At 35.3% G+C, this 25,108-nt stretch overlaps 2 protein-coding genes across 2 annotated transcripts; one reads left to right on the forward strand and one right to left on the reverse strand.

The window, feature by feature from the left end:
* Positions 1–16,728: 16,728 nt before the first annotated feature.
* Positions 16,729–17,869, reverse strand: LOC107934113 (uncharacterized). Its single transcript, XM_016866462.2, has one exon. It carries the CDS (start codon positions 17,721–17,723, stop codon positions 16,938–16,940), a length of 786 nt encoding a protein of 261 aa, XP_016721951.2. The 5' UTR covers positions 17,724–17,869; the 3' UTR covers positions 16,729–16,937.
* A 1,786-nt stretch (positions 17,870–19,655) lies between these two features.
* On the forward strand, positions 19,656–24,007 carry LOC107934162 (uncharacterized). The gene is made up of 5 exons (XM_016866526.2): positions 19,656–20,022; positions 21,072–21,277; positions 22,253–22,538; positions 23,182–23,289; positions 23,791–24,007. Exons 1-5 carry the CDS (start codon positions 19,792–19,794, stop codon positions 23,983–23,985), a joined length of 1,026 nt encoding a protein of 341 aa, XP_016722015.1. The 5' UTR covers positions 19,656–19,791; the 3' UTR covers positions 23,986–24,007.
* The last annotated feature ends 1,101 nt before the right edge of the window (positions 24,008–25,108 follow it).

A 25,108-nucleotide genomic window follows, 5' to 3' on the forward strand; every position in this document is an offset into this window, starting at 1 on the left:
AAAACTATGATCGAAAACCAGACTGGCAAGAAAATCAAGCGGCTTAGGACGGACAATGGAGGGGAATATAAAAGTGATCCGTTCTTCGATGTGTAATAAGAGTATGGTATTGTTCGACACTTCACAGTTAGGGATACACCACAGCAGAATGGATTGGCAGAGCGTATGAATCGAACATTGCTGGAGAAAGTTCGATGTATGTTGTCCAATGCTGGGTTGGGCAAGCAATTTTGGGCTGAGGCTGTGACATACGCTGGCCATCTTGTTAATCGTTTGCCATCATCTGCATTAGAAAGAAAAACTCCTATGGAGGTATGGTCTGGAAAACTGGCTACAGACTATGATTCTTTACATATGTTTAGATCCACTGTATATTACCATGTGAAGGAGTCAAAGTTAGATCCGAGGGCAAAGAAAGCTCTCTTTATGGGAATCACTTCTGGAGTGAAGGAATTTCGTCTTTGGTGCTTAAGCACAAAGAAAATGATCTGTAGCAGAGATGTTACCTTTGATGAATCTGCCACATTGAAAAAGGTAGCAGATAAAGATATTCAGACGAGCAATATTCCACAGCAGGTGTAGTGTACTCCAAAACAGGTGGAGTTTGAGCAGATGGGGATTTGCCCAGTTAATAAGTCTAATTCTCCAGCCACAATGGAGGAATTAGAGGTTGAAGAGGTTCTGACCCAAGAACCACTAAGTACACCAGAACCAGTTGCAGTTGCAAGGCCACGGAGAGAAATTCGTAAACCTGCTCGATTTACTGATATGGTGGCCTACGCCCTTCCCGTTGTTGATGATATTCCTATCACTTATCAAGAAGCAATGCAAAGCTTAGAAAGTGATAAATGGAAAAGCGCCATGGATGAAGAAATGCAGTCTCTCCGGAAGAACAATACTTGGGAGTTGGCGCAATTACCGAAAGGTAAAAGGGCAATCGGATGCAAGTGGGTATTCGCAAAGAAAGATGGATCTCCTAGCAAGAAGGATATTCGCTACAAGGCAAGATTGGTAGCTAAAGGCTACGCTCAGAAGGATGGAATTGACTACAATGATGTATTTTTCCCTATTGTGAAGCATTCCTCCATTAGAATTTTGTTGGCCTTGGTAGCAGAGTTGAATTTGGAGCTAGCACAACTTGATGTTAAGACGGCTTTCTTGCATGGTGAGTTAGAAGAGGAGATCTATATGACTCAGCCCGAAGGATACACAGATGCTGGTGGTAGAAATTGGGTTTGTAAGTTGAACAAATCGCTATATGGATTGAAGCAATCCCCGAGGCAGTGGTACAAGCGATTTGATAGCTTTATGAGAAGGCAGAAGTACACAAGAAGTAAATATGACAATTGTGTGTATTTGCAGAAGCTGCATGACGGATCTTTCATTTATCTACTCTTGTATGTTGATGATATGTTAATCGCTTCGAATAGCCAAAAAGAGATAGATAAGCTGAAGGCTCAGTTGAATCAAGAGTTCGAGATGAAAGATATCACTTTGTGCGAGAAGTCTTTGAAAAAGGAAAAATTCTACTTCAGAAGATTCCGACAGCAGATAATCTCGCAGATATGATGACCAAGGTGGTAACAACAATCAAGTTTAATCATTGTTTGAACTTGATTAACATCCTGAGAATTTGAGCACCTTCAGGTGTATGGCGCTCGAGAGCGCATTTGTAGGCACTACAAAAGATAGCTTTATCGAATTTGGGGAGTTGAAGGAAGTGTGTGAAGATGTGATTATCCTAATCAAATTTTCAAGGTAGAGATTGTTAACATTAATGGAAGACAATTAATAATGGTTGCCATTAACGTTAATGGGAGACAATCAATAATGACAACCACCAACTTTGGAAAAGTGGCATGGGATAATTTTTTTTTGTCCTTGAGATAATGGGCTATTTATTGTTTGGTCCTTGAACCTCAACTATAAATAGGCCTTCTCATTTCTCATTTCAATTCATCTCAACCAATCTTTCTCTCTTAGTTTTCTCTCTTCTCCCATTTGAGAATTCTTAAGGAATTTTATTTATTTGTAATATTTTGGAGATAGTAAAGTTATCATCTGGTTTTAGTAGCCCGAGGACGTAGGTATAATTTACCGAACCTCGTTAAAACTCTTGTGTTCTTTTTGTCCTATTTTCTTTCAATATTTGAGGGTATAATAGTAGTATTTAATTGTGCTATTAAATTACATTAGAAGGAATATTCTGACTAAGGAAAGACTTGGTATTTAAGAGATCCTTGTGATCCACCTCTCTTCCCTGGGAATTGAACATTGTGTGATTTTTTAGTACAATAATTTACACGCTTCCGACCCTATTGGAACAATAAAGGAGACAATATATTACTCGACTTTTAGTACAGGGGTTTTAATGGTAATTTTTCGAGGACCTACCATGTATATTTACCTTAATTTTCCCATGTTCCTCTGTCATTGTTGCAGACCGAACCAAACATTTTCTTTACTTTTTTCAAAAAGAAAAATCAGAGCATGAGGTTGCTTTAATGGCTCACTGCCATTGAACCAAAAGCTCAAATGGCGGCACCAAATCAAATCAACACATGATGTTTTTTCTTTCAAACAGGGGATGTTGTTTTTATTACAGTATCTGTTTTAGTCAAAAATTTCCACTATTAAATCTATAAATACAATCCCATAATTCCTTCTGCAATGTAAACTAAATAAAAGAAAAACCCTTCCACCATTTTCAAGAGCTTTTTTTTTGTTTTTTTTGCAGAAAAAAATGGGCCAAAAACTGTTCATTTTCGTTGTTTTTCTTGTTGTTTCTCTCTTGTTGTTTAAAACAGAGAGTAGGGTTTTGAAGGGTTTGAAGTTGCTGTCCGTTGATGGTGGGAAAAAGACGGTATTAGGGCAAAGTTCGGGTGTCGGACACAAATATTTTAATGTTCGAATCGTTGGGGTCCAAACATCTAGCTTGGATCAAGCTATTGGAGTTGAGAAATTAAGTTCGAGTGTCAAATATGGATACACTAATACTCAAATCGTTGTGCTTGAAAAATCCGGTCCAAGCCCCGGTGAGGGTCATAAGTGAAAAATAAATCAATGGTGATAACACTAATAAGTGACTTCAATGGTAATTATTGTATGCCCTTGTGACAATATGTACACATAATATATATACATATGTATGTATGTATATGTGAATTCAAGTATTACTCTTCTTCTACATTTAAAATTTTAATTATTCTACTTTTATTTATAAGAATTTAATTTCACTATTTTTTTTAAATTTATGTCTGATTATTAACACAGTTAAAATGTTTGACATATTGAAATTAAAAAAAAATCACAATAAAAAAAATCATTGTAATGACACTAAATTTAATATAAAAATTTTATCAGGGGTTACAATTGAAATTTTATTTTTAAATCTAAAATATAGAAGGGTAAAATTTCTTAAAATAAAAGTAAGGGGACTAAATCCCAAATTTATAGGAAGTACAACGAGTTGGAACATATATATACATTCTAAATTTACAAAGAATATAAGAACCTAGAAATTAAAAATTTATATAAAATCGAGGCATGCTGAAGTAGTACAATGTCAAGTGATAATGTGGCACAATTTTAAGATGGCACATCATTACACTTTAACGAAATTTAAGTTTGAAAACCAAATTAGAAAAATGTTACCAGGTTCGAGGATTAATGTGAACCAAAAAGGATTTTAGAATTTTTTGTGTAATCCTTGATTAAAAGTCGCTCAAAAGTCGATTCAACTCTTTAGTTTGTATCGGTATACCAACCAATAAATGATTCGAACCAATTCCAATAACTATGCACAAACTTGCTTTCTTGGTTTTACTGTCATTGAAACTAAGTTTATCGGTGGCACCAAAACAAATAAAAATCTAGGGATAAAGTAACATTTAATCCCTTGAACTTGACAAAATTTTCTAATTTGGTCCTTGAAGTTTTTTTGGTTTATATTAATTTTAGAACTTAACAAATTTTCTCAATTTGTTCCATGAATTTAGATTTTATTGAGGTTTCGTTATCACTTAAAAGATAAAAAAAATTAATATTTTATTGCATTTTTTTAGATTTCACATATATATTTCAAGTGACGATATGATACAATATCAAAGTGTTTTGTTATCATACTTTAATAAAATTCAAGTTCATAGTGCAAATTGAGAAAAGTTGCCAAATTTCAAAACTAATATGAAAGAAAAAAAGGGCTAAAATGAAAAAAAGTTACCAAATTCAAAGATTAAATGTTGTTTTATAAAATAAAAATAAAAATCAAATCAACACATGATTTTATAATTTTCTTTTGTTGGAAACAAGGGATGTTGTTTTTCATTACAGTATCTGTTTTAGTAATAATAATAATAATAAAAGTCGAGCATTAAATTTCGAAAAACTACAACTTTATTTCAAAGGGCTATAAATATAATCCAAATAATTCCTTTGCTTGGAAACTATTTTATTGAAAATAAAATGGGCAAAAAATTGCTCATTTTGGTTGTTTTTCTGTTGTTTAAAACAGAGGTAGGACTTTGAAGGATCCAATATTGCTGTCCGTCGATGTCGAAAAAAAATACGGTTTTGAGCTCGAATTTGGGTTTCACACACGAATCTTATGATAGTCACATCGTTGGAGTTGGAAAATTTGATTTAGGTCGGTTTGATGGAATTGAGAGATTAGATTTATTAGAGTACGATAGCAGTTGTGGAAGTTAAGGTAGTTTAGGCTGTTAACAGTTAGTTAAGTTGACAGGTTTTGCATTATAGATATTATGCTTTGTATTCTGAAAGGTGTTCTCTTTTCAATCTTGATAAATAAGATTGATTTCTTGGTTCAATTCATAGTTCTCAACGTGGTATTTGAGCCATAGGTTTTTTTTTCCCACTCTCTTTGGGTTTGCGTATGGCGACTGAAACAGTTTTTGGTAATGACAGTGATCATCAGTCCATTTACACGACCACACCTGTAGCCACTTCTTCTTCTGATCCTGCTTTTTCTTCCTCGCGAAAACTCCATCAGTTTCCCAAGCATGATACGGTGAAACTTGGTGAACATAATTTTCTTTTGTGGAAACAACAAATCTTGCTTATTCTTGAGGGATATGGTCTGCATGGGTTTGTTCTTGGAACTATTCAGGTTCCTCCACAGTCGGTTCTTGTTATCGATGGTGCTCCTATTTCTATTTCTAATCCTGATTTTGTTTTTCATCAGCAACAAGACAAGTTGTTGGCTTCTTGGCTCTTGTCTACCATTTCTGATAGTATTCTGGTACATCTTACTGGTGCTTCTTCGAGTTTTGATGTGTGGAGTACGGTTGTCAGGCGTTTTTCTACTAAGTCTTCTCTGTCAGTATCTACTATGCGCCATTCCTTGTACTCTCAAAAGAAGGGACAGTTAACCATTAAAGAGTACTTATTCAAGATTAAAAGTCTGTGTGATGTTTTACTGGCTGCAGGAAGTGTTATTTCTGAACAAGAACAGGTTAGCATTGTTATTGTTGGTACCTGTTGAGTATGAGTCAATTCGCATTGTTGCATCAACGATGACTATTTCTCTTGATCTTCTTACTGAGATGCTTACTGACTGTGAGGCCCGCCAGCAAGATTTTGTTTCCAATATTTCTTTGCAGGCTAATATTGCTCAGCATAATGAGTCCGGTGATAGACATGCTCGACAGTCTGATCACGATTCTCGACCATCCTCTAGTGGTGGTAGCTCTAGGGCCTTTCGAGGTCGAGGCCGAGGTAGGAAATTTTCTCATAACAAGCCTCAATGTCAACTTTGTGGATGGATTGGGCATACTGTGCACAAATGTTATTGTCGTTTTGATGAATCATTTGAGAGGGTTTCTCATCAGTCAATGCAAGTGCATTGTCTTCAGTTCCAGGATTCTTCTAGTCCTTCTTGTGTAGGGGCTCATTGTTGCACTCATAAGGGTACTCTGTCCACTTCTGGTCTGCAAGCTAACTTGGTCTCTCCTTTATGCCAGTTGCCTTTGAACACTATAACTTCTAAGGTCTGGTATCCAGACTCAGGAGCTTCCAATCATGTTACTAATGATCTGGATGGCCTTCGAGAGGTAGCTCCGTATACAGGTAAGCATAGGCTATTCATGGGAAATGGTATGTCTGTACCAGTGGATCATGTTGGCTCCTCTTCTTTTGTTCGATCTAATAGAATTTTTCATTTGAAAAATGTTCTCCATGTTCTTCAGATGTCCAAGAATTTAATGTTTGTTGCACAGTTTGCTAGTGACAATTGTGTTTATTTTAAGTTTCATCCTCTTCGTTGTTTTGTAAAGGACATCAAGACATGGACCATTCTATTGGTGGGGCGCATTCATAATGGCTTGTACCAGTTTGATCTCTCGGACATTCAACTGTTCAACATTCCTTCTATTCCAGCTATTGTTCATACAGCACAATCAGGGGTTTCTTTTTCTGGTGATTCAGTTTTTGATCTATGGTACAGGCGTCTTGGAAACCCTTGTAATAAAACTGTTACTACAGTTCTTCAAAAATGTAATGTTGTATCAAAGAATTGTAAAATGAGCTCAGTTTGCTCTGCCTGTCCACTTGGAAAATTACATAAACTGTCTTTTTCTTCTTCAACAACTGTTTATTCCGCTCCTTTCGAGCTTATTGTTTCAGATCTCTGGGGGCCTGTTCCTATGGCCTCTGAAGGCAGTCTCTATTACATTTCATTCATTGATGCTTATTATCGTTATACGTGGATGTACCTTATCAAAAGTAAATCTGAGGCTTTGGCCAGTTTTCTTCAGTTTCAGAAACTTGTTGAAGTTCAATTTGGTTGTAAGATAAGAGCTCTTCAAACAGACTGGGGTGGTGAATAACGTTCTTTTTAAAAGCTGCTTTCTAAACTCGGGATCCAACAACGACTCTCCTGTCCTGACACCTCTGAACAAAACGGTTTGGTGGAGCAGAAGCATCGCCATATTGTTGATACTGGTTTGACTTTGCTTGCTCAGGCCAGCATGCCTATGTGTTTCTGGGCGTATGCTTTTATCAGTGCAGTATATCTTATTAATAGACTGCCCACACCCGTTTTAAGAGGCAGATCACCTTATGAAATTCTCAACAAGATTGTTCCTACTTATCAGCATCTGAGAATTTTTGGTTGTAGATGCTACCCCTATCTCAGGCCTTTTAACACTCACAAGTTACAATTTTGATCTCAGCCTTGTGTGTTTCTTGGTTATAGTCCGATTCACAAAGGCTACAAGTGTCTTTCCAGCCACAGTAGGATCTTTATCTCCAGACACGTGGTATTTGATGAGGATTGTTTTCCTTTTGCTTCTACTTCTGGCTTACCAGGGGATTCATGTTCGGATAATAAGTCATCTATGTTCCAGCATCAGAAGTCTTTTGTTCCAGTCATTGTACCTTTTTTCGGACAGTCCAGTTCTCAGCCTTTGGTTTCTTTTATTCCAGCTCAGGGCGCTTCTCCTGTACTTCTTTTGAGTTCACAGACTCCTTCTTCCCCTACGAATGATGGTTTCAGTAATCGGTCTGGTTCTGTTAATCCTGTTGGTTCTTCTTCAATAGCTTCTAGTTCCTCATCTGGGCCTGGTGATTGTTTGTCTACTAGAGCTCCTCAGGATCGTCCAACTGCGTTGCCTACTAACCTTCATCATATGCAAACGAAGTCCAAGAGTGGCATTTTCAAGCCCAAGGTTTTTTCAGTTGAGCTAACAGAGGTTGAACCTGCCACCATTGAAGATGCCTTCATTAGCCTAGCATGGACTCTTATAGCACAACAGGAATATGAGGCTTTGTTAAGAAACAACACTTGGGATTTGGTTCTATTACCTACCAACAGGAAAGCAGTAGGTTGTAAGTGGGTTTTTAAACTCAAACGTAAGTCGGATGGGACTATTGCTCGTTATAAGGGTCGCTTGGTTATTAAGGGTTATCTTCAGGCGCCAGACATTGACTTCCAAGACACCTTTAGTCCCGTTGTCAGACCAATAACTATTCGGGTGGTTTTGACTTTAGCTGTTAACTTTGGCTGGCAGCTTCGACAAGTGGACATCAATAATGCATTCTTCAATGGAGATTTGTCTGAAGAAATTTATATGACATAACCTCTGGTTTTGAGCAGAATAATGGTAATGGCTTACTATTATGTAGGTTAAAGAAGGCCCTGTATGGTCTCAAACAGGCTCCCAAGGCCTGGTTTTCTAAACTACGTGACTTTTTGTTTGGCTCACAGTTTGTTTCCGCTAAGTCCGATGCTTCTCTCTTTGTTAAGAAAGTTGATGGAGTGCTATTGTATGTTTTAGTATATGTTGATGATATAATCGTCACTGGGAATCATCAAGCTAACATTGACAGTTTTGTTTCAACTCTGGACACTCAATTTTCCTTAAAGGACTTAGGACCTATCAGTTATTTTCTTGGTGTTGAGGTTACTCCTATTACTGATGGTCTGTTTTTGAATCAACACAAATATATTTTGGATCTGCTTAAGAAGGCTCGAATGAACCAAGCAAATGGTTCTCCTACTCCCATGGTTGCTTCCTTCAAGCTGTCTCAATATGATGGCTGTGCTATTGAAAATGAGTCTGAGTATCGCAGCATTGTAGGTGCCCTCCAATATGTGGTCATCACCAGGCTAGATATCACCTTTGCTGTGAACAAAGTATGTCAGTTCATGCATCGTCCTCTTGATCACCATTTCAAAGCTGTCAAACGCATTATCTGGTATCTTCAAGGTACTATAGATTATGGTATTCACTTCACTAAGGCTTCTACATTAGATATGGTTGGATATTCAGATGCGAACTAGGGCACTGATTTGGATGATCGCAGATCCACTACGGGGTTTTATATTTTTCTTGGATGTAACCCTGTCTCTTGGGGTTCGAAAAAGCAGTCCACTGTCTCTAGGTCAACAGCTGAGGCAGAATATCGGGGGTTAGCTCATATTGTTACAGAAGTAGTTTGGCTTGAGTCCCTTTTATCTGAACTACATGTTCCATCGTCGAGAAAGTCCACTGTATGGTGTGATAGCTCAGGAGCAGTAGCTGTGTCTGCAAATCCGGTGTTGCACTCCAAATTTAAATATGTGGAGTTAGATCTTTTCTTTGTTCGTGAGAAGATTGCAGCAGGGAAGCTTGTTGTGGGTCATATTCCTACCCAAAAGCAGGTTGCTGACTTGTTCACCAAACCTTTGTCATCTCATTTGTTTATAAAATTTAGGTCCTGTCTTAAACTTGTTCAGCAGGTCCTGACTTAGTAAGAGTTGATAAGATAGGGGCATATTAGAGTATGATAGCAGTTGTGGAAGTTAAGGTAGTTTAGGCTGTTAACAGTTAGTTGACAGGTTTTGCATTATAAAAACTATGCTTTGTATTCTGAAAGGTGTTCTCTTTTCAATCTTGATAAATAAGATTGATTTCTTGGTCCAATTCATAGTTCTCAACATGATTCAACTGTTAGATATGAGTACAATAATGCTCGAATCATTGTAGTTGAGAAATCTGGTCTGTGCCTTGGTACCAGACATACTTGAAAAATAATGGTGATAGCACTAATAAGTAAAAAAGTATTATGGACACATTTGTACTAAAAGTAGATTGCGTTTTATTTAATTTACTCAAAAAATGAGTAAATTAGTCATTGTACCTTTGATTAAAGAGCAAATTGACATTCTGTTAGAAATTTTATCCATTTCTGTTAACATTAATGGAAGACAATTAATAATGGTTGCCATTAACATTAATGGGAGACAATCAATAATGACAACCACCAACTTTGGAAAAGTGGCAAGGGATAATTTTTTTTTGGTCCTTGAGATAATGGGCTATTTATTGTTTGGTCCTTAAACCTCAACTATAAATAGGCCTTCTCATTTCCCATTTCAATTCATCCCAACCAATCTTTCTCTCTTAGTTTTCTCTCTTCTCCCATTTGAGAATTCTTAAGGAATTCTATTTGTTTGTAATACTTTGGAGATAGTAAAGTTATCATCTGGTGTTAGTGCCCGAGGACGTAGGTATAATTTACCGAACCTCGTTAAAACTCTTGTGTTCTTTCTTGTCCTATTTTTCTTTCAATATTTGAGGGTACAATAGTAGTATTTAATTGTGCTATTAAATTACTATAGAAGGGATATTCTGTCTAAGGAAAGATTTGGTATTTAAGAGATCCATGTGATCCACCTCTCTTCCCTGGGAATTGAACTTTGTGTGATTTTTTAGTACAATAATTTAAACGCTTCCGACCCTATTGGAACAACAAGTGGTATCAGAGCCGAAGGTTAATCGTAGTATGCTCTATGGTTGCAGTTTAAACTGATCTTCCACATTAGAAAAGATTTCCTTAGGTATATTGAAAGATTATGGAGAAAACGGTCGGTGTAGGAGCTTCAACATCGTCCATGTGGATAAGATCGACAATTGCAAATGCAAGATTGGCCGTGGAGATCTTTGATGGCACGGGCCATTTTGGTATGTGGCAAAGTGAGGTTCTAGATGCCCTTTTTCAGCAGGGTCTAGACATTGCCATTGATGAAGAGAAACCAGATGATGTACAGGAGAAAGATTGGAAGGCGATCAATCGGTTGGCATGTGGCACAATTCGATCATGCCTTTCTCGAGAGCAGAGGTATGCTTTTTCAAAGGAGACTTCTGCAAATAAGTTGTGGGTGGCACTTGAAGAAATTTTTTTGAAGAAAAACAGTCAAAATAAGCTCCACTTGAAGAAAAGACTATTTCGCTTCACATACGTCCCAAGTACCACAATGAATGATCACATCACCAAATTTAATTAGTTAGTCACTGATTTGGTGAATATGGATGAGACATTCAAAGATGAAGATTTGGCTTTGATGCTGTTGGGGTCACTTCCTAAGGAGTTTGAGTTCCTAGAAACTACTCTACTTCATGGCAGAAGTGATATATCTCTGAGCAAAGTCTGTGCGGCCTTATACAGTTATGAACAGAGAAAGAAGGACAAACAGAAAAACTCAATTAAAGATATTTAAGCTTTAGTAGTCCGAGGTCGTTCATACACTCGGAAGAAAACTCAAAAGGGGAGATCAAAGTCAAAGTCCAGACTCGGGAAAGATGAATGTGCTTTTTTTCATGAGAAAGGCCACTGGAAGAAAAATTGTCCAAAGCTGAAGAATAAGGGAAAAGCTGCTGTAGATGCTTGTGTTGCTAAGCATGATACTAGTGACTCTGAACTATCACTGGTTGCATCATCATCGTCGTTCCATTCAGATGAGTGGATATTGGATTCGGGTTGTACCTATCATATGTCCCCTAACCGGGAGTGGTTCTCTGATTTAGTAGAACTAAATGGAGGAGTTGTTTATATGGGCAATGACAATGCCTGTAAAACTGTTGGGATTGGTTCAATCCAATTAAAGATTGAAGATGGATCAACCAGAGTTCTGACTGATGTTCGGTACGTGCCCAGTTTGAAGAAAAATCTCATCTCATTGGGAGCCTTGGAATCCAATGGTTCAGTTGTTACTATGAGAGATGGGGTTTTGAAAGTGACATCTGGCGCACTTGTGATATTGAAGGGCATCAGGAAAAATAACTTGTATTACTACCAAGGTAGTACAGTTATTGGAGCAGTCGCTGCAGCTTCCAGCAACAAAGAATTGGACTCAATACAGTTGTGGCATATGAAGTTGGGACATGCCAGCGAAAAATCCTTGCAAATTCTGGCAAAGCAAGGATTGTTGAAAGGTGCAAAGGCTTGCAAATTAAAATTTTGCGAGCATTGTGTTCTGGGAAAGCAAAAGAGAGTGAAATTCGGTACTGCTATCCATAATACAAAAGGTATTTTGGAATATGTTCACTCAGATGTGTGGGGGCCTTCCAAGACACCTTCATTGGGAGGAAAACACTACTTTGTTACTTTTATTGATGACTTTTCCAGAAGAGTTTGGGTGTATACCATGAGAACTAAGGATGAAGTGCTTAGAGTTTTTCTTAAATGGAAAACTATGATTGAAAACCAGATTGGCAAGAAAATCAAGCGGCTTAGGACGGACAATGGAGGGGAATATAAAAGTGATCCGTTCTTCGATGTGTGCCAAGAGTATGGTATTGTTCGACACTTCACAGTTAGGGATACACCACAGCAGAATGGATTGGCAGAGCGTATGAATCGAACATTGCTGGAGAAAGTTCGATGTATGTTGTCCAATGCTGGGTTGGGCAAGCAATTTTGGGCTGAGGCTGTGACATACGCTGGCCATCTTGTTAATCGTTTGCCATCATCTGCATTAGAAAGAAAAACTCCTATGGAGGTATGGTCTGGAAAACCGGCTACAGATTATGATTCATTGCATGTGTTTGGAACCACTGCATATTACCATGTGAAGGAGTCAAAGTTAGATTCGAGGGCAAAGAAAGCTCTCTTTATGGGAATCACTTCTGGAGTGAAGGGATTTCGTCTTTGGTGCTTAAGCACAAAGAAAATGATCTGTAGCAGAGATGTTACCTTTGATGAATCTGCCACATTGAAAAAGGTAGCAGATAAAGATATTCAGACAAGCAATACTCCATAGCAGGTGGAGTGTACTCCAAAACAGGTGGAGTTTGAGCAGATGGGGATTTGCCCAATTAATAAGTCTAATTCTCCAGCCACAATGGAGGAATTAGAGGTTAAAGAGGTTCTGACCCAAGAACCACTAAGTACACCAGAACCAATTGCAGTTGCAAGGCCACGGAGAGAAATTCGTAAACCTGCTCGATTTACTGATATGGTGGCCTACGCCCTTCCGGTTGTTGATGATATTCCTATCACTTATCAAGAAGCAATGCAAAGCTTAGAAAGTGATAAATGGAAAAGCTCCATGGATGAAGAAATGCAGTCTCTCCGAAAGAACAATACTTGGGAGTTGGCATAATTACCGAAAGGTAAAAGGGCAATCGGATGCAAGTGGGTATTCGCAAAGAAAGATGGATCTCCTAGCAAGAAGGATATTCGCTACAAGGCAAGATTGGTAGCTAAAGGCTACGCTCAGAAGGAGGGAATTGACTACAATGATGTATTTTCCCTGTTGTGAAGCATTCCTCCATTAGAATTTTGTTGGCCTTGGTAGCACAGTTGAATTTGGAGCTAGACGGCTTTCTTGCATGGTGAGTTAGAAGAGGAGATCTATATGACTCAGCCCGAAGGATACACAGATGCTGGTGGTAGAAATTGGGTTTGTAAGCTTAACAAATCGCTATATGGATTGAAGCAATCCCCGAGGCAGTGGTACAAGTGATTTGATAGCTTTATGAGAAGGCAGAAGTACACAATAAGCAAATATGACAATTGTGTATATTTGCAGAAGCTGCATGACGGATCTTTCATTTATCTACTCTTGTATGTTGATGATATGTTAATCGCTTCGAAGAGCCAAAATGAGATAGATAAGCTGAAGGCTCAGTTGAATCAAGAGTTCGAGATGAAAGATCTAGGTGAGGCCAAGAAGATTCTCGGCATGGAGATAAGTAGAGATAGACCGAGAGGCAAGCTCTGTTTAAATCAGAAGCAATATCTGAAAAAGGTATTACAATGTTTTGGTGTAAATGAAAACACAAAACATGTAAGTACCCCACTTGCTTCTCATTTGAAATTTAGTGCTCAATTATCTCCGAAGACTGTAGATGAAAGAGAATATATGGCGAAAGTCCCATATGCTAATGCAGTTGGGAGTTTGATGTATGCGATGGTGTGTACGAGGCCTGACATTTCACAAGCTGTTGGAGTTGTGAGCAGGTATATGCATCATCCTGGAAAAGGACATTGGCAAGCTGTGAAATGGATTCTACGGTATCTTCGAAAAACCGTAGATGTTGGTTTAATTTTTGAACAGGATAAAGCACTTGGTCAGTTTGTAGTTGGATATGTTGATTCCGACTTTGCTGGTGATTTAGATAAACGTCGTTCAACTACGGGGTATCTGTTTACTCTTGCGAAAGCCCCAATGAGTTGGAAGTTACCTTACAGTCTACAGTAGCTGTGTCTACTACAGAGGCAGAATATATGGCAGTTACAGAAGCTGTTAAGGAGGCTATTTGGCTTAATGGATTGTTGAAAGACTTAGGAGTTGTTCAAAGTCACATAAGTTTATATTGTGACAGTCAGAGCGCTATTCATTTAGCGAAAAATCAAGTCTATCATTCAAGAACCAAGCATATCGACGTAAGATATTACTTTGTGCGGAAAGTCTTTGAAAAAGGAAAAATTCTACTTCAGAAGATTCCGACAGCAGATAATCCCGCAGATATGATGACCAAGGTGGTAACAACAATCAAGTTTAATCATTGTTTGAACTTGATTAACATCCTGAGAATTTGAGCACCTTCAAGTGTATGGCGCTCGAGAGCGCATTTGTAGGCACTACAAAAGATAGCTTTATCGAATTTGGAGAGTTGAAGGAAGTGTGTGAAGATGTGATTATCCTAATCAAATCTTCAATGTGGAGATTGTTAACATTAATGGAAGACAATTAATAATGGTTGCCATTAACATTAATGGGAGACAATCAATAATGACAACCACCAACTTTGGAAAAGTGGCAAGGGATAATTTTTTTTTGGTCCTTGAGATAATGGGCTATTTATTGTTTGGTCCTTAAACCTCAACTATAAATAGGCCTTCTCATTTCTCATTTCAATTCATCCCAACCAATCTTTCTCTCTTAGTTTTCTCTCTTCTCCCATTTGAGAATTCTTAAGGAATTCTATTTGTTTGTAATACTTTGGAGATAGTAAAGTTATCATCTGGTGTTAGTGCCCGAGGACGTAGGTATAATTTACCGAACCTCGTTAAAACTCTTGTGTTCTTTCTTATCCTATTTTTCTTTCAATATTTGAGGGTATAATAGTAGTATTTAATTGTGCTATTAAATTACTATAGAAGGGATATTCTGTCTAAGGAAAGACTTGGTATTTAAGAGATCCATGTGATCCACCTCTCTTCCCTGGGAATTGAACTTTGTGTGATTTTTTAGTACAATAATTTACACGCTTCCGACCCTATTGGAACAACAATTTCTATTGTTAAAAACTTATCACTATACATTAGAATGAGGAATATGTGGCATGCCATATAGAACTGTTTGGTTATTCTTCAGCTACACTAGTTTTTAATAGTATAAATGAACAAAATTTTTAACAGGATGGACTAGTTTGCTCTTTAATCTAATGTAAATAGACTACTAATTTTCTCATTTTTGAATGAGAGGAAAAATACAGTCTAACTCTTAATTTTGGGGTCTCCATAGTAAGGGTGAGCGTTCGATCGAATCAAGTAAAAAAAATTCAAGTTAATTGAGTTGACGAATCTTATTTTATTATCCTAACTCGATTTGAAAATTTTTCGAATTAAGTCAAGTGAAATGAAATTCAAGTTGAGTCGAATCGAGTGAAATTGTTTGAGTTAAATTAAAAAAATTAAACATGTCAAATTAAAATCTTGTTACAATATAACTAATTTCATGTTAGAGCACATAAATTTGAAATCCCATATAATTGAAAAAAAATCAAAGAAAAAGGAAATACTTTAATATGATAAACTTGGATCATTGATTAACTTATTTAGGTCACAAAATTATTATTTTAGAACTTTTTTTTAAAATTTAACTTTCTTTATATATTCTTCAGATTTTTTTTAAATTTTATAAATTTTTTAAAAAAATATAAATTTTAGATTTTTTATAAATATTTAAAATTTTTATTTTTATTTTTAATTTTTTTGTAACTTTTGTTGAAAGAGACCAAATTCCTCATTTTTAAAATTGACAGGGATCAAATGACATCAATCTGTTATTCGAATTGTAAAATTCAACTTGACTCGAACTTGAAACTTGAATTACTTATTCAAGTTGACTCGAAAAAATTAAATAACTCGAAAAACTCGATTCGATTAATTTGAAATTAGATTTTTTTTTACGAATTAGATTGAGTTTTGCTCACCCTACTCTATAGGTGGTTATTGTAAGCTCTTCTAACTATATGTATGCATAATATACATGTATTATAAAAATATGACAAATGATGGTCGTTAAATCTATTGAATAAAATGGGATTACTTTTTTGTAAGTGTTATGTAAAAATAGTAAATTGATATAATATTTTTTTACATGTAATAATATGATTGTCATGTAAAATTTTGAAAATAATAAAATTTAACTTAATGAATTTATTGGTAATTGTTTAGATAAGATTAAAATTTAAAAATAGAAATTAAAAAGAAAAATCAACTCAGAATAAAGAGGTTAAATCTACAAGTTATATACAATATAGGGACTAATAACATAATGTATTTTTTTAGTTTTGCACTTAACTTCTTCAACTTTCATTTTTTTCTCAATTCACTAAAAAAAAAAGTTACCAATAAAAAATCTTGTAAAACACTTTTATTAAATGTCAATAAATTTTAAATAAAATGGAACGAAAATAATAATTAATATAAATTATTTGAATAGTCTATAAATTTGTCTATAATATTATTTAAGTATTTAGACTGAATTTTAGTACGGTTGATATCGACATTATTGTTTAAGCAGAAGAATGTGAGTTTAAGTGCGTTGTAATACATTTATACTCCCGATTAAAGAGTGAGAGAAATTATAGATAATTTTAAATATTTGTATTCAAAATAAAGTATTTATCTCATAACACACTATCAATTATATATCTATATTATATTTAACCCAATACTTACTTTCGAAGGCTCGAACCGGATGAACTCTGGGAATAAACGAGACCATGCACCCGAACAAACACGAGAGTTGAATTAGATTGTAACTTTGTTTATGGAGTGATGATCCATAAACATACTCAAATCCTGCTAAGACTAATTTGAGAATTCAAGTACAAAATAGAACCTAAGCTTATTCGTATACTTAATAATATATGTGTGTATATATCTTATCCATATGCTTAATAATATATGTGTGTATATATCTAATTTCTTGGTATGCTCTTGTAATCAGTCCACAACTGATCAACAGTTTTGCCCAGAATCTGAAAAAAGAAATCAGGGCTATAACCATCTTTGAGCTTCGCATTAAGCTCCGCCACGAACCCAGATTTCAAACCCTCACAGTAATCCAAGAAATACGCCGTCACGGCGTACCCGTCGTACCAATGCTCGCCGTCCCCCGGTCGAGGCCACCCTCCGGGAACGTAATCCGCTTTCAGCCGTACGAAATCCGCGATCCCTTCCGTCAAACCCCCGAGATGCCCATCGCCGATTTGCCCGTTCCCATTCCACTGCCATATGTGAGTCATCTCATGGTAAAGCACCCCGTTGAAGCTCCGTTTCAGCTCATCGCCGGTTAAACCTTGGATCGATTTATCGCTCACGTTGATGTTATTGTTGCTTGCAAGCGCGACGAATCTCTCGTCTAGGTTGTCGACGATGAAGAGGCTTACGCTTTGTACGTTCTTTCTCGAAGCCGGATCGGGTTGCCGGAAAAGGTTCCAGATGAACTGGGAGGCTGATTCCATTTGTTGCCGTGTGTACTCGACGCCGAGCTCTTTGTCGAATACGGTGCCTCCGGGAGTCGTTGGGACCTCATTTGTGACGGTGTAATCTACCGCGGTGGAGCTGTGAAGGGATGTAGCTAATGCGAGCAGGTAAACGAGGAAGAAAACTGGGTGATTAGCCATTTTTTGGTTTGTTTGTTTGATTTGGTGAATTATTATTGCATAGTTCAAAGATTTATATAGAAAAAAACTGGAAAGCATCGTTTACTGGACGTAATGTTGAAATTTCAATATAGGTTGAAGCTTCCTTCGTCGTTGAAATTTCTTTACAAATTGAAGACGAAATGTTTACCGGGAATCTGGACACGTATAGATTTTGATGTTTTTCCAAAGATTTTGAAAACTAAGAATGGTAAAAGTAAGAACAAACTATGTGATAAATTGTATTTTGGTCTTTTATTTAAAAAATTGATAAATTAATATCTATATATATTAAATTAAAAATTAAATTGGTCTTTTTATTAAAAAATTTACTTATTTATTTCTAATATTAAAAGTTGGTTTTTATATGTTAGTACGAGATACACATGACGCACAACGTGTCACTATTCAATTATTCTTCAGTTAAGTCAATTTTTATTAGTACAAATAGAAGATATTTTTATAAAAAAAAGAATCAATTTATTATTTGATCTAACGTATAATGACTAATTTGTCACTTTTTTGAGTAGTCAAGATAAATTGTAATTTGACATTTAATATAATGGCTTTCATTGTACTTTTACCGAAGTATGAACTTTATCAAATTATTAGTTAACTTTTTTAATAGTGTAAACTAAACCTAACATCACTAAAGTATTATTAAACTTATGTTTTGATGACTCAACTTAAAAAAGTTACAAAAATAGTCATCGAACTATTAGAAAATTTTCATTTAAGTTATTGAATTATTAGAGAGTTTTTATTTAAGTTACTAAGATATTATGTTTTTATTTTAAAAAAAGTCCAGTTAGCAAATTCCAAGCAACAACTGACGATAATGTCGAGTATAAAAACATACTTTAGATCCAAGTCGATTTAACGATCATGTCGAAGATTGGAGAAGAAAGTTATTTGGATTTTGGTTTGTAAATTTATGATATTCAAAGTTGTTTAATAAAAAAAAAGAACTATAGAATATAAGGAAAATGTGAACTTTCGATTGGTGTAAGCGGTGTGAACAGAGAATGCCATACAACAATGATTTTAATAGCTCAACAACTTAAATGAAAACTTTTGAATAGTTCAATGACTAATTTATAATATTTTCAAGTTGAGTGACCAAAATGTAAATTTATTAATAATTTAGAAATTTTGAATGTAATTTGTCTTTACAAAATGCAGTAGACTCAAAGTGAATATTTAAATGATGAATTCAAAGTTAGATATCCAACTCTATTATATATTCATAACGGATTCAGGCCATCACTTTAGTTTTTGGTCAGTTGGATCAAGACGGAGCCTTGGAGTTCATGCACTAGAACTTAGCTTCTGGCGCAAGAGATAGTTTGATTCGCCATTTGCAGTTGTTTAACTTGGCTCCATGATAGTTATGGCGCTCTTTTTTCGGTGTCTTGGGCTTTAAAGGGCTTGTTTGTACTAAATATCTTTAAATTATTATTTGAATTTTAAGATATTTTAATTAATTAAGGGATAGTTTGAATGAGCAGTATTTTATCAGTATTTAGTGTGACATAAAAAATAAATTAAATGTTCTGCAATTTTCGCCCATTCAAATTAATTCTAAATCTTTTCATTAATTTAATATAAACTTAGAACATAAACTATATTTAAAAGAGATTAATCAAAATTTAAACACTGTTTCTTATTGTACAGACACCATAGGTATATCATGTTTAAAAAATTATCATTAAAATTTTAATTAAATATATTCATGAGTAAGGTTAAACTTAAGGAATCAATCATCCACAAAATGACACATTTTACTATTTTTAAAAAATAAAAAATAATTATTTATTTAAATTTTATTATAACATATAGATTAAATTTTTTTAATAAATTATCAAAATAGACACTTTTATTTATAATTTATATTTTAGACACTAAATTATTCTAATTTTTTATATATTTTATTGTTTTTAAACAACAAATTTAGCAAGTTTAATTAAAAATACTAAATCTAGCAAATTTAATAATACGAAATATAAAAGATGATGAAGAAAAGCTCTGAGCGAAAGTTAAAAAAAAAAAAACACCAAAAAAGCTTTGCGGTGAGAGAAAGGGAGGAAGAGGGCGGAAGAGCAGCGGTGGCCGGCTGTGGCAAAATTAAATGGCCACCCCTCTTTCCTCCCATTTCCCTCTTTCTTTCTTCCCTTCTCAATCACCTTCCTTGGGAAAGCCTTTTCTCTTTTCTTCCTCTATTTCTTTCCCCGCTCTTCGTTTTCTCTCTTACACCAACCTCACGAAGCTCCCTAGAACCTCTCTCCTCGCTTTCTCTTCTAACAATTCCGGTTCTTCTCCTTTCAACGATGCTTCCGGTTCGAATTCTTCTCCTTCTAAGGTAAGGTTTTGCAAATCAGTGAGTCCTTTCTTTTCTTTTATTTTTTTGTATTTCGGGTGGAATGTTGAGAAATTAAATTTGAATTTGCTGATTTGTTTAGCGGATTGCGTGATGTGGATATAAGTGGTCTTTGAAATTTTGTTTTCTTTATGGAAATTGAGATTGCAGCTCGTGGAAGGGAGAACTTTATGTTTAGATTTGATTGAATTGTTTTAGGATTAGTTAAGATTTCATGTTTTGGTTGGATAATGAGAAAATGTAGTCGATGTAATATTGCAATAATTTGAGTTCTTTTTGTATTGTGGTTATAGGTTGATTGTGTAGTTATAGCTGATGTAAATTATATTTTGCTGGTTAGAATAGCAATTTTTCAAGTTATTATATACATGTGTGTGTGTGTATATATCTTTAAAATGTGTGAAAAGAATAAAATCCTCATTATGGATTAGAGTTTGGGACAAGGATGTAAACAAGACACTCATGATAGCAAGCTATTGAGATTTGACTTGGAAAAAGAACTTGAATTCGGCAATTCGAGCTATTGAGCTGAATTTGTGAGCCTAGGAATCATGCTTCTCGAGTTTGAGCATAAATAATTGAATTTGAAGTCTAGTTCTAGCATCAATTCCAAGCTTATATTTTGTTAGGTAAACAAGCTTAATCGATCTGAATTGAGTGAGTTCAAGTAACTCAATGTTTGTTCCGAACTAAGCTCAAAGTTCAAACTAGTTCAAACTCAAGCCGAGTTTCGAGGGTTGAATTTTTAGTCAAACTTGAGCTTCTTACAGCTTGAGCTGAACTGGATTACAGCTGTAGCATTTGAGGCAATTTCTTTCCGTGCTTGTACAAGCATTTCTACATGGATGTTCTATTAAACTCTACTTGAATTTTGAGCCATCTTTCTTTTGTGATAAATCTTGGTATTTACAAGAACCAACATAGATTAGGCAGTGTTTCTTGATAGTTCTCGAATTGATGTATATATTTACTATTTTCAAAGTGGTTTTCTGGTAATGTTTTAAGAAGTAACTTCTAGTGTTTTCTTTCAGAAATCGGTTCTCACCAATCTGATACAGGAGATCGAACCATTGGATATTAGCCTTATCCAAAAAGATGTCCCCCCTTCAACTGTGGATGCAATGAAAACGACTATTTCGGACATGTTGGGTTTACTTCCATCTGATAGGTTTCAAGTCTTTATCGAGGCATTGTGGGAACCTCTTCCAAAGTTATTGATCTCTTCTATGATGACAGGGTATGTCCTTATCCTGCATGATATGCACCATTGTAAGAATTATTTATTTACTTCAGTCGATTGCCAACAAGCTGAAACCCAGTCTAATGGCTTTAACTCTATGTTACTTGGACCCTTCGTTTTCCCTATAATCTGTATGTCAGATGCCTGTATTAGACAGATTTTGGACATGGGTGTTGGGTATGATTCTCCATTGCAAACACTTTAGAAAAAAATGGAGCCTACCTGTGTTGAATGCATAACCATTTTACATTATTAGCGAGTCTGAGTAACATAGGTTTCAATGCGCTAAAAGTATCATGGAGGCCCCTGTAGTAGTAGTCAGACTACATATTGCCCCTTTTATTCAAAAAATAGACAAATTAGTCCTCGTATGTTAGATCAAAGAGTAAACTAGTCCTTTCTATTAAACATTTCATTCATTTCTACTGTTAAAAACTTGTGTGACTAACAAAATAATCAAACAGTTGCATGTGGCATGCCACGTGTACCTTATGCTGACTAATAAGGACCAGTTTTTTTACAGTAAAAATGGTTGAAATTTTTAATAGAAAGACCAGTTCACTCTTTGATCTAAAGTACATGGATTAATATGCCTGTTTTGAGTAGAGGGGGCAAAATGCAATCTGACTCTAATATAAGGGCCTTCATAGTACTGTTTGAATGCTTGTTGGACATATATTAGTTCATTAACCATATTATATTCTCTATTTATACCATCTTTGCCCAAAGAGGTTGACATAATATGAATGAATATTCTTGGGGAGAAAGAGCCAATATTGAATGCACCTAATCATGCCAAGCATGGCTCAATATATCACTTCTAGGGTTTATATCCTTTCCCTCTCTATATTTCACATTTCCTACATGTGAATCACTGGAACTTTCATCTTTAATTTCAATACTAGTATCATAAGTGTAAATGTTTGATGTACTACAAGACATGAAAAGTATTTCTTACTTCTTGAATTGCAGTTATACATTGAGGAATGCTGAATGTAGGCTTTGCCTCGAACGGAACCTTGGTTGTGAAGGATGTTTGGGAAAAACTCCGGACAAATCGAACTTTGATTTACAAGAGATATTGTTGGACAGGACAAAAATAAGTGATTGTTCAGGGAAAGACAATGTGTCATCTGAATTCGAGAAAACCACTGAAGACAAAGTTGAAGACATTGAATTTCAAAGCATGGGTGAAATATCCCCTGAAACTCGTAAATACATACTTCTTTTGCAGTCTCGTCTAACTTCCATGAAAAAGGTATGTTATAGCATTTTGAAGAGCTTCTCATTGTCCTTTTCTTTTATCTCTTTCAATCTATATACCGTTTTAATCAAACTATTGACTGGAGCTGTTATATATAATAGTTTGTATCAGTGTGAAGTACTAACAAGACGCCAGAAAGGCTATAAATAATTACCAGTTGATCTTGTTATGCATTTTAATCTGATTAACTCAATTCATCAATCGACAGAATACATTTCCTTATCTGCGGTAAAAGTACCATAGAGGTCTTTGTATAAGGAGTTGGATTACATTTTGCTCCCTCTACTAAAAAAATGGGCAAATTAGTCCCTGTACATTAGATCAAAGTGCAAATTGATCCTTTTGTTAAAAATTCCATCCATTTCTACTGTTAAAAACTGGTCCTTATATGTCAGAATGAGGTATTGTCGGGTTATTTTATTAGCCACGTCAGTTTTTAACAATAGAACTGCTTGAAATTTTTAACTGAAAGGATCAGTTTGCTATTTAATTTAATATGCAGGGACTAATTTATCCATTTTTTGAGTAAAGGGGGTAAATTTGCAATTTCACTCCTAGTATAAGGCCCTTGATGATACTTTTACTCTTTATCTGCAATTTGGTTGGATACATGCTCATAATTCTTGCTTGATTGAAGGAACTTCGTGAAATCAAGGGGAAAAATGCTGCTCTACAAATGCAACAAATTGCTGGGGAAGAAAAGAACGATTTACTAAACTACTTGAGATCACTACAACCAGATAAGGTTTCCTTCGATTTCAAACGCTTTTTAAAGCAAATTTCTTTATTAGTATCTCATTAATCTGATTCTAAAGTATCAATCTCTTTATGATCAATTCATTGCTTTTTCTTCATTTATATGATGGGAAGACTGTAATAACTAAGATGAGCATTTTCGATGCCATAAATTCATATCCCAAGTTGTTTTTCAATATCACAAGTTCTCTGCTTATTTCAAATTGCTAGCACATAGCAATTTTACTGACACTTTGGTTTTCTTGAACTAGTTGTGTCTGACACTCATGTTCGACATATATCCGGACATAGGAATCGATGTGATCTTCTAAGAACTTCCTAGATACACGGAAATCTTGGAAGAAATTAGACTTAACTGTGTGAGGCACATATGTATATCCAACACTTACTCGAGTCCAAGTAACATAGCCATATACTGATTATTTAGAAATGAACTTCAGTAAAAAATTCAATACTGTTATGGCTAATAAAATTGTAACATAAATTTCAGGTAGCGGAGCTTTCCGAACCAACATACCCTGAACTGAAAGAAACAATCCACTCTGTAGTCCACAATCTCCTTACCACCCTTTCTCCGAAGATGCATTCAAAGACTCCTCCTTTGTCAGAGAACACTGCCACTGGAACTGTAAATAATATCGAGATTGAAGATTGTACAAAACTTGTTGAGAATACTTCACTTTAGTTACAACCCATTATTTCGTTAACGCGAGTCTACCTTGCTTGTCTTCTCTTCTGGTTAGTACTTATGGTTAGTCTATCTCACATTTGCATTTATTTCTCATTGCATATCAACTAAAATTGTAGTCGAACACGGGCATAGCCAAAGGGGGCAGGCAGGGCCTTGCCCCCCCCTTTCTGAATGAATTAATTGCTATTTTAGTACCTTCTAAACGTAAATAGTTCAATTTAATCCTTTTTATCTTGTTTTAAATAGAAAAATTGTAATTTTGGCCTTTCAAAGTTTAAAGTACAATTTAAGTCATTTTAATACAGAAATTTTAGCTTTGGCCCTCCCAGCTAGGGGTGTAATCTAGCCAAGCCAAGTTCAAATACTGTTAAGCTCGAGTTTGAACTCGACTCGAAATTCAGAGCTTGATACTCGATTCGAGCTTGATTTAACATCTATTTTTAAGCTCAAGTTCGGCTTGAGATATAATCAAGCTACTCGAGCTTGATTAAACTCGTTTACTAGTTTTTGTATTCAAGTTCTTAGAGTTAATGATATATATTAAGGGCAATAACGTAATTTAATAATATAAAATATGAAAAGTTGGATAAGGCTCTCGAGCTATTTGAATCAAGTATTACTAAGTTGGAATTTGGCTCATCCAATAGTTACCGAATTGAGTTTTAATATTTTGAGTCGAACTCGAGTAGCTTGCGAGCACCAGTGTCTCATTTACACCCCTACTCCCATCACATAATTCCTAGCTTCGCCCCTAGACTCAAACACTTCCAATGCATTGCCTACTTCGCTGGAGACTTTAAATGATGGGAATCCTGTCGATCCAATCTGTCTTCCCCGGCCTCCCTAATACACTTTTGATATGAAATAAACCTTCTGTAAAAACAGATCATATTATGATCCAAGAGATGTTCTGCATGCAGGGGCGGCCCCCTAAAAAATTGAAAACTTGCATTTTTTTTTACCCTTTAAAATGTATAAAATTATAAATTAGTAATGTTAAATTGCACTTTGATTCCCAAAAAATTATAAGATTTTAATTTAATCCTTTAAAAATTTGTAAAGATATTAACTAATACAATGGTGAAATTGCGTTTCAACTCTCATCAAAATTTATAAC

This window comes from Gossypium hirsutum, chromosome A01 (assembly GCF_007990345.1).
Source record: "Gossypium hirsutum isolate 1008001.06 chromosome A01, Gossypium_hirsutum_v2.1, whole genome shotgun sequence".
Lineage (NCBI taxonomy): Eukaryota > Viridiplantae > Streptophyta > Magnoliopsida > Malvales > Malvaceae > Gossypium > Gossypium hirsutum.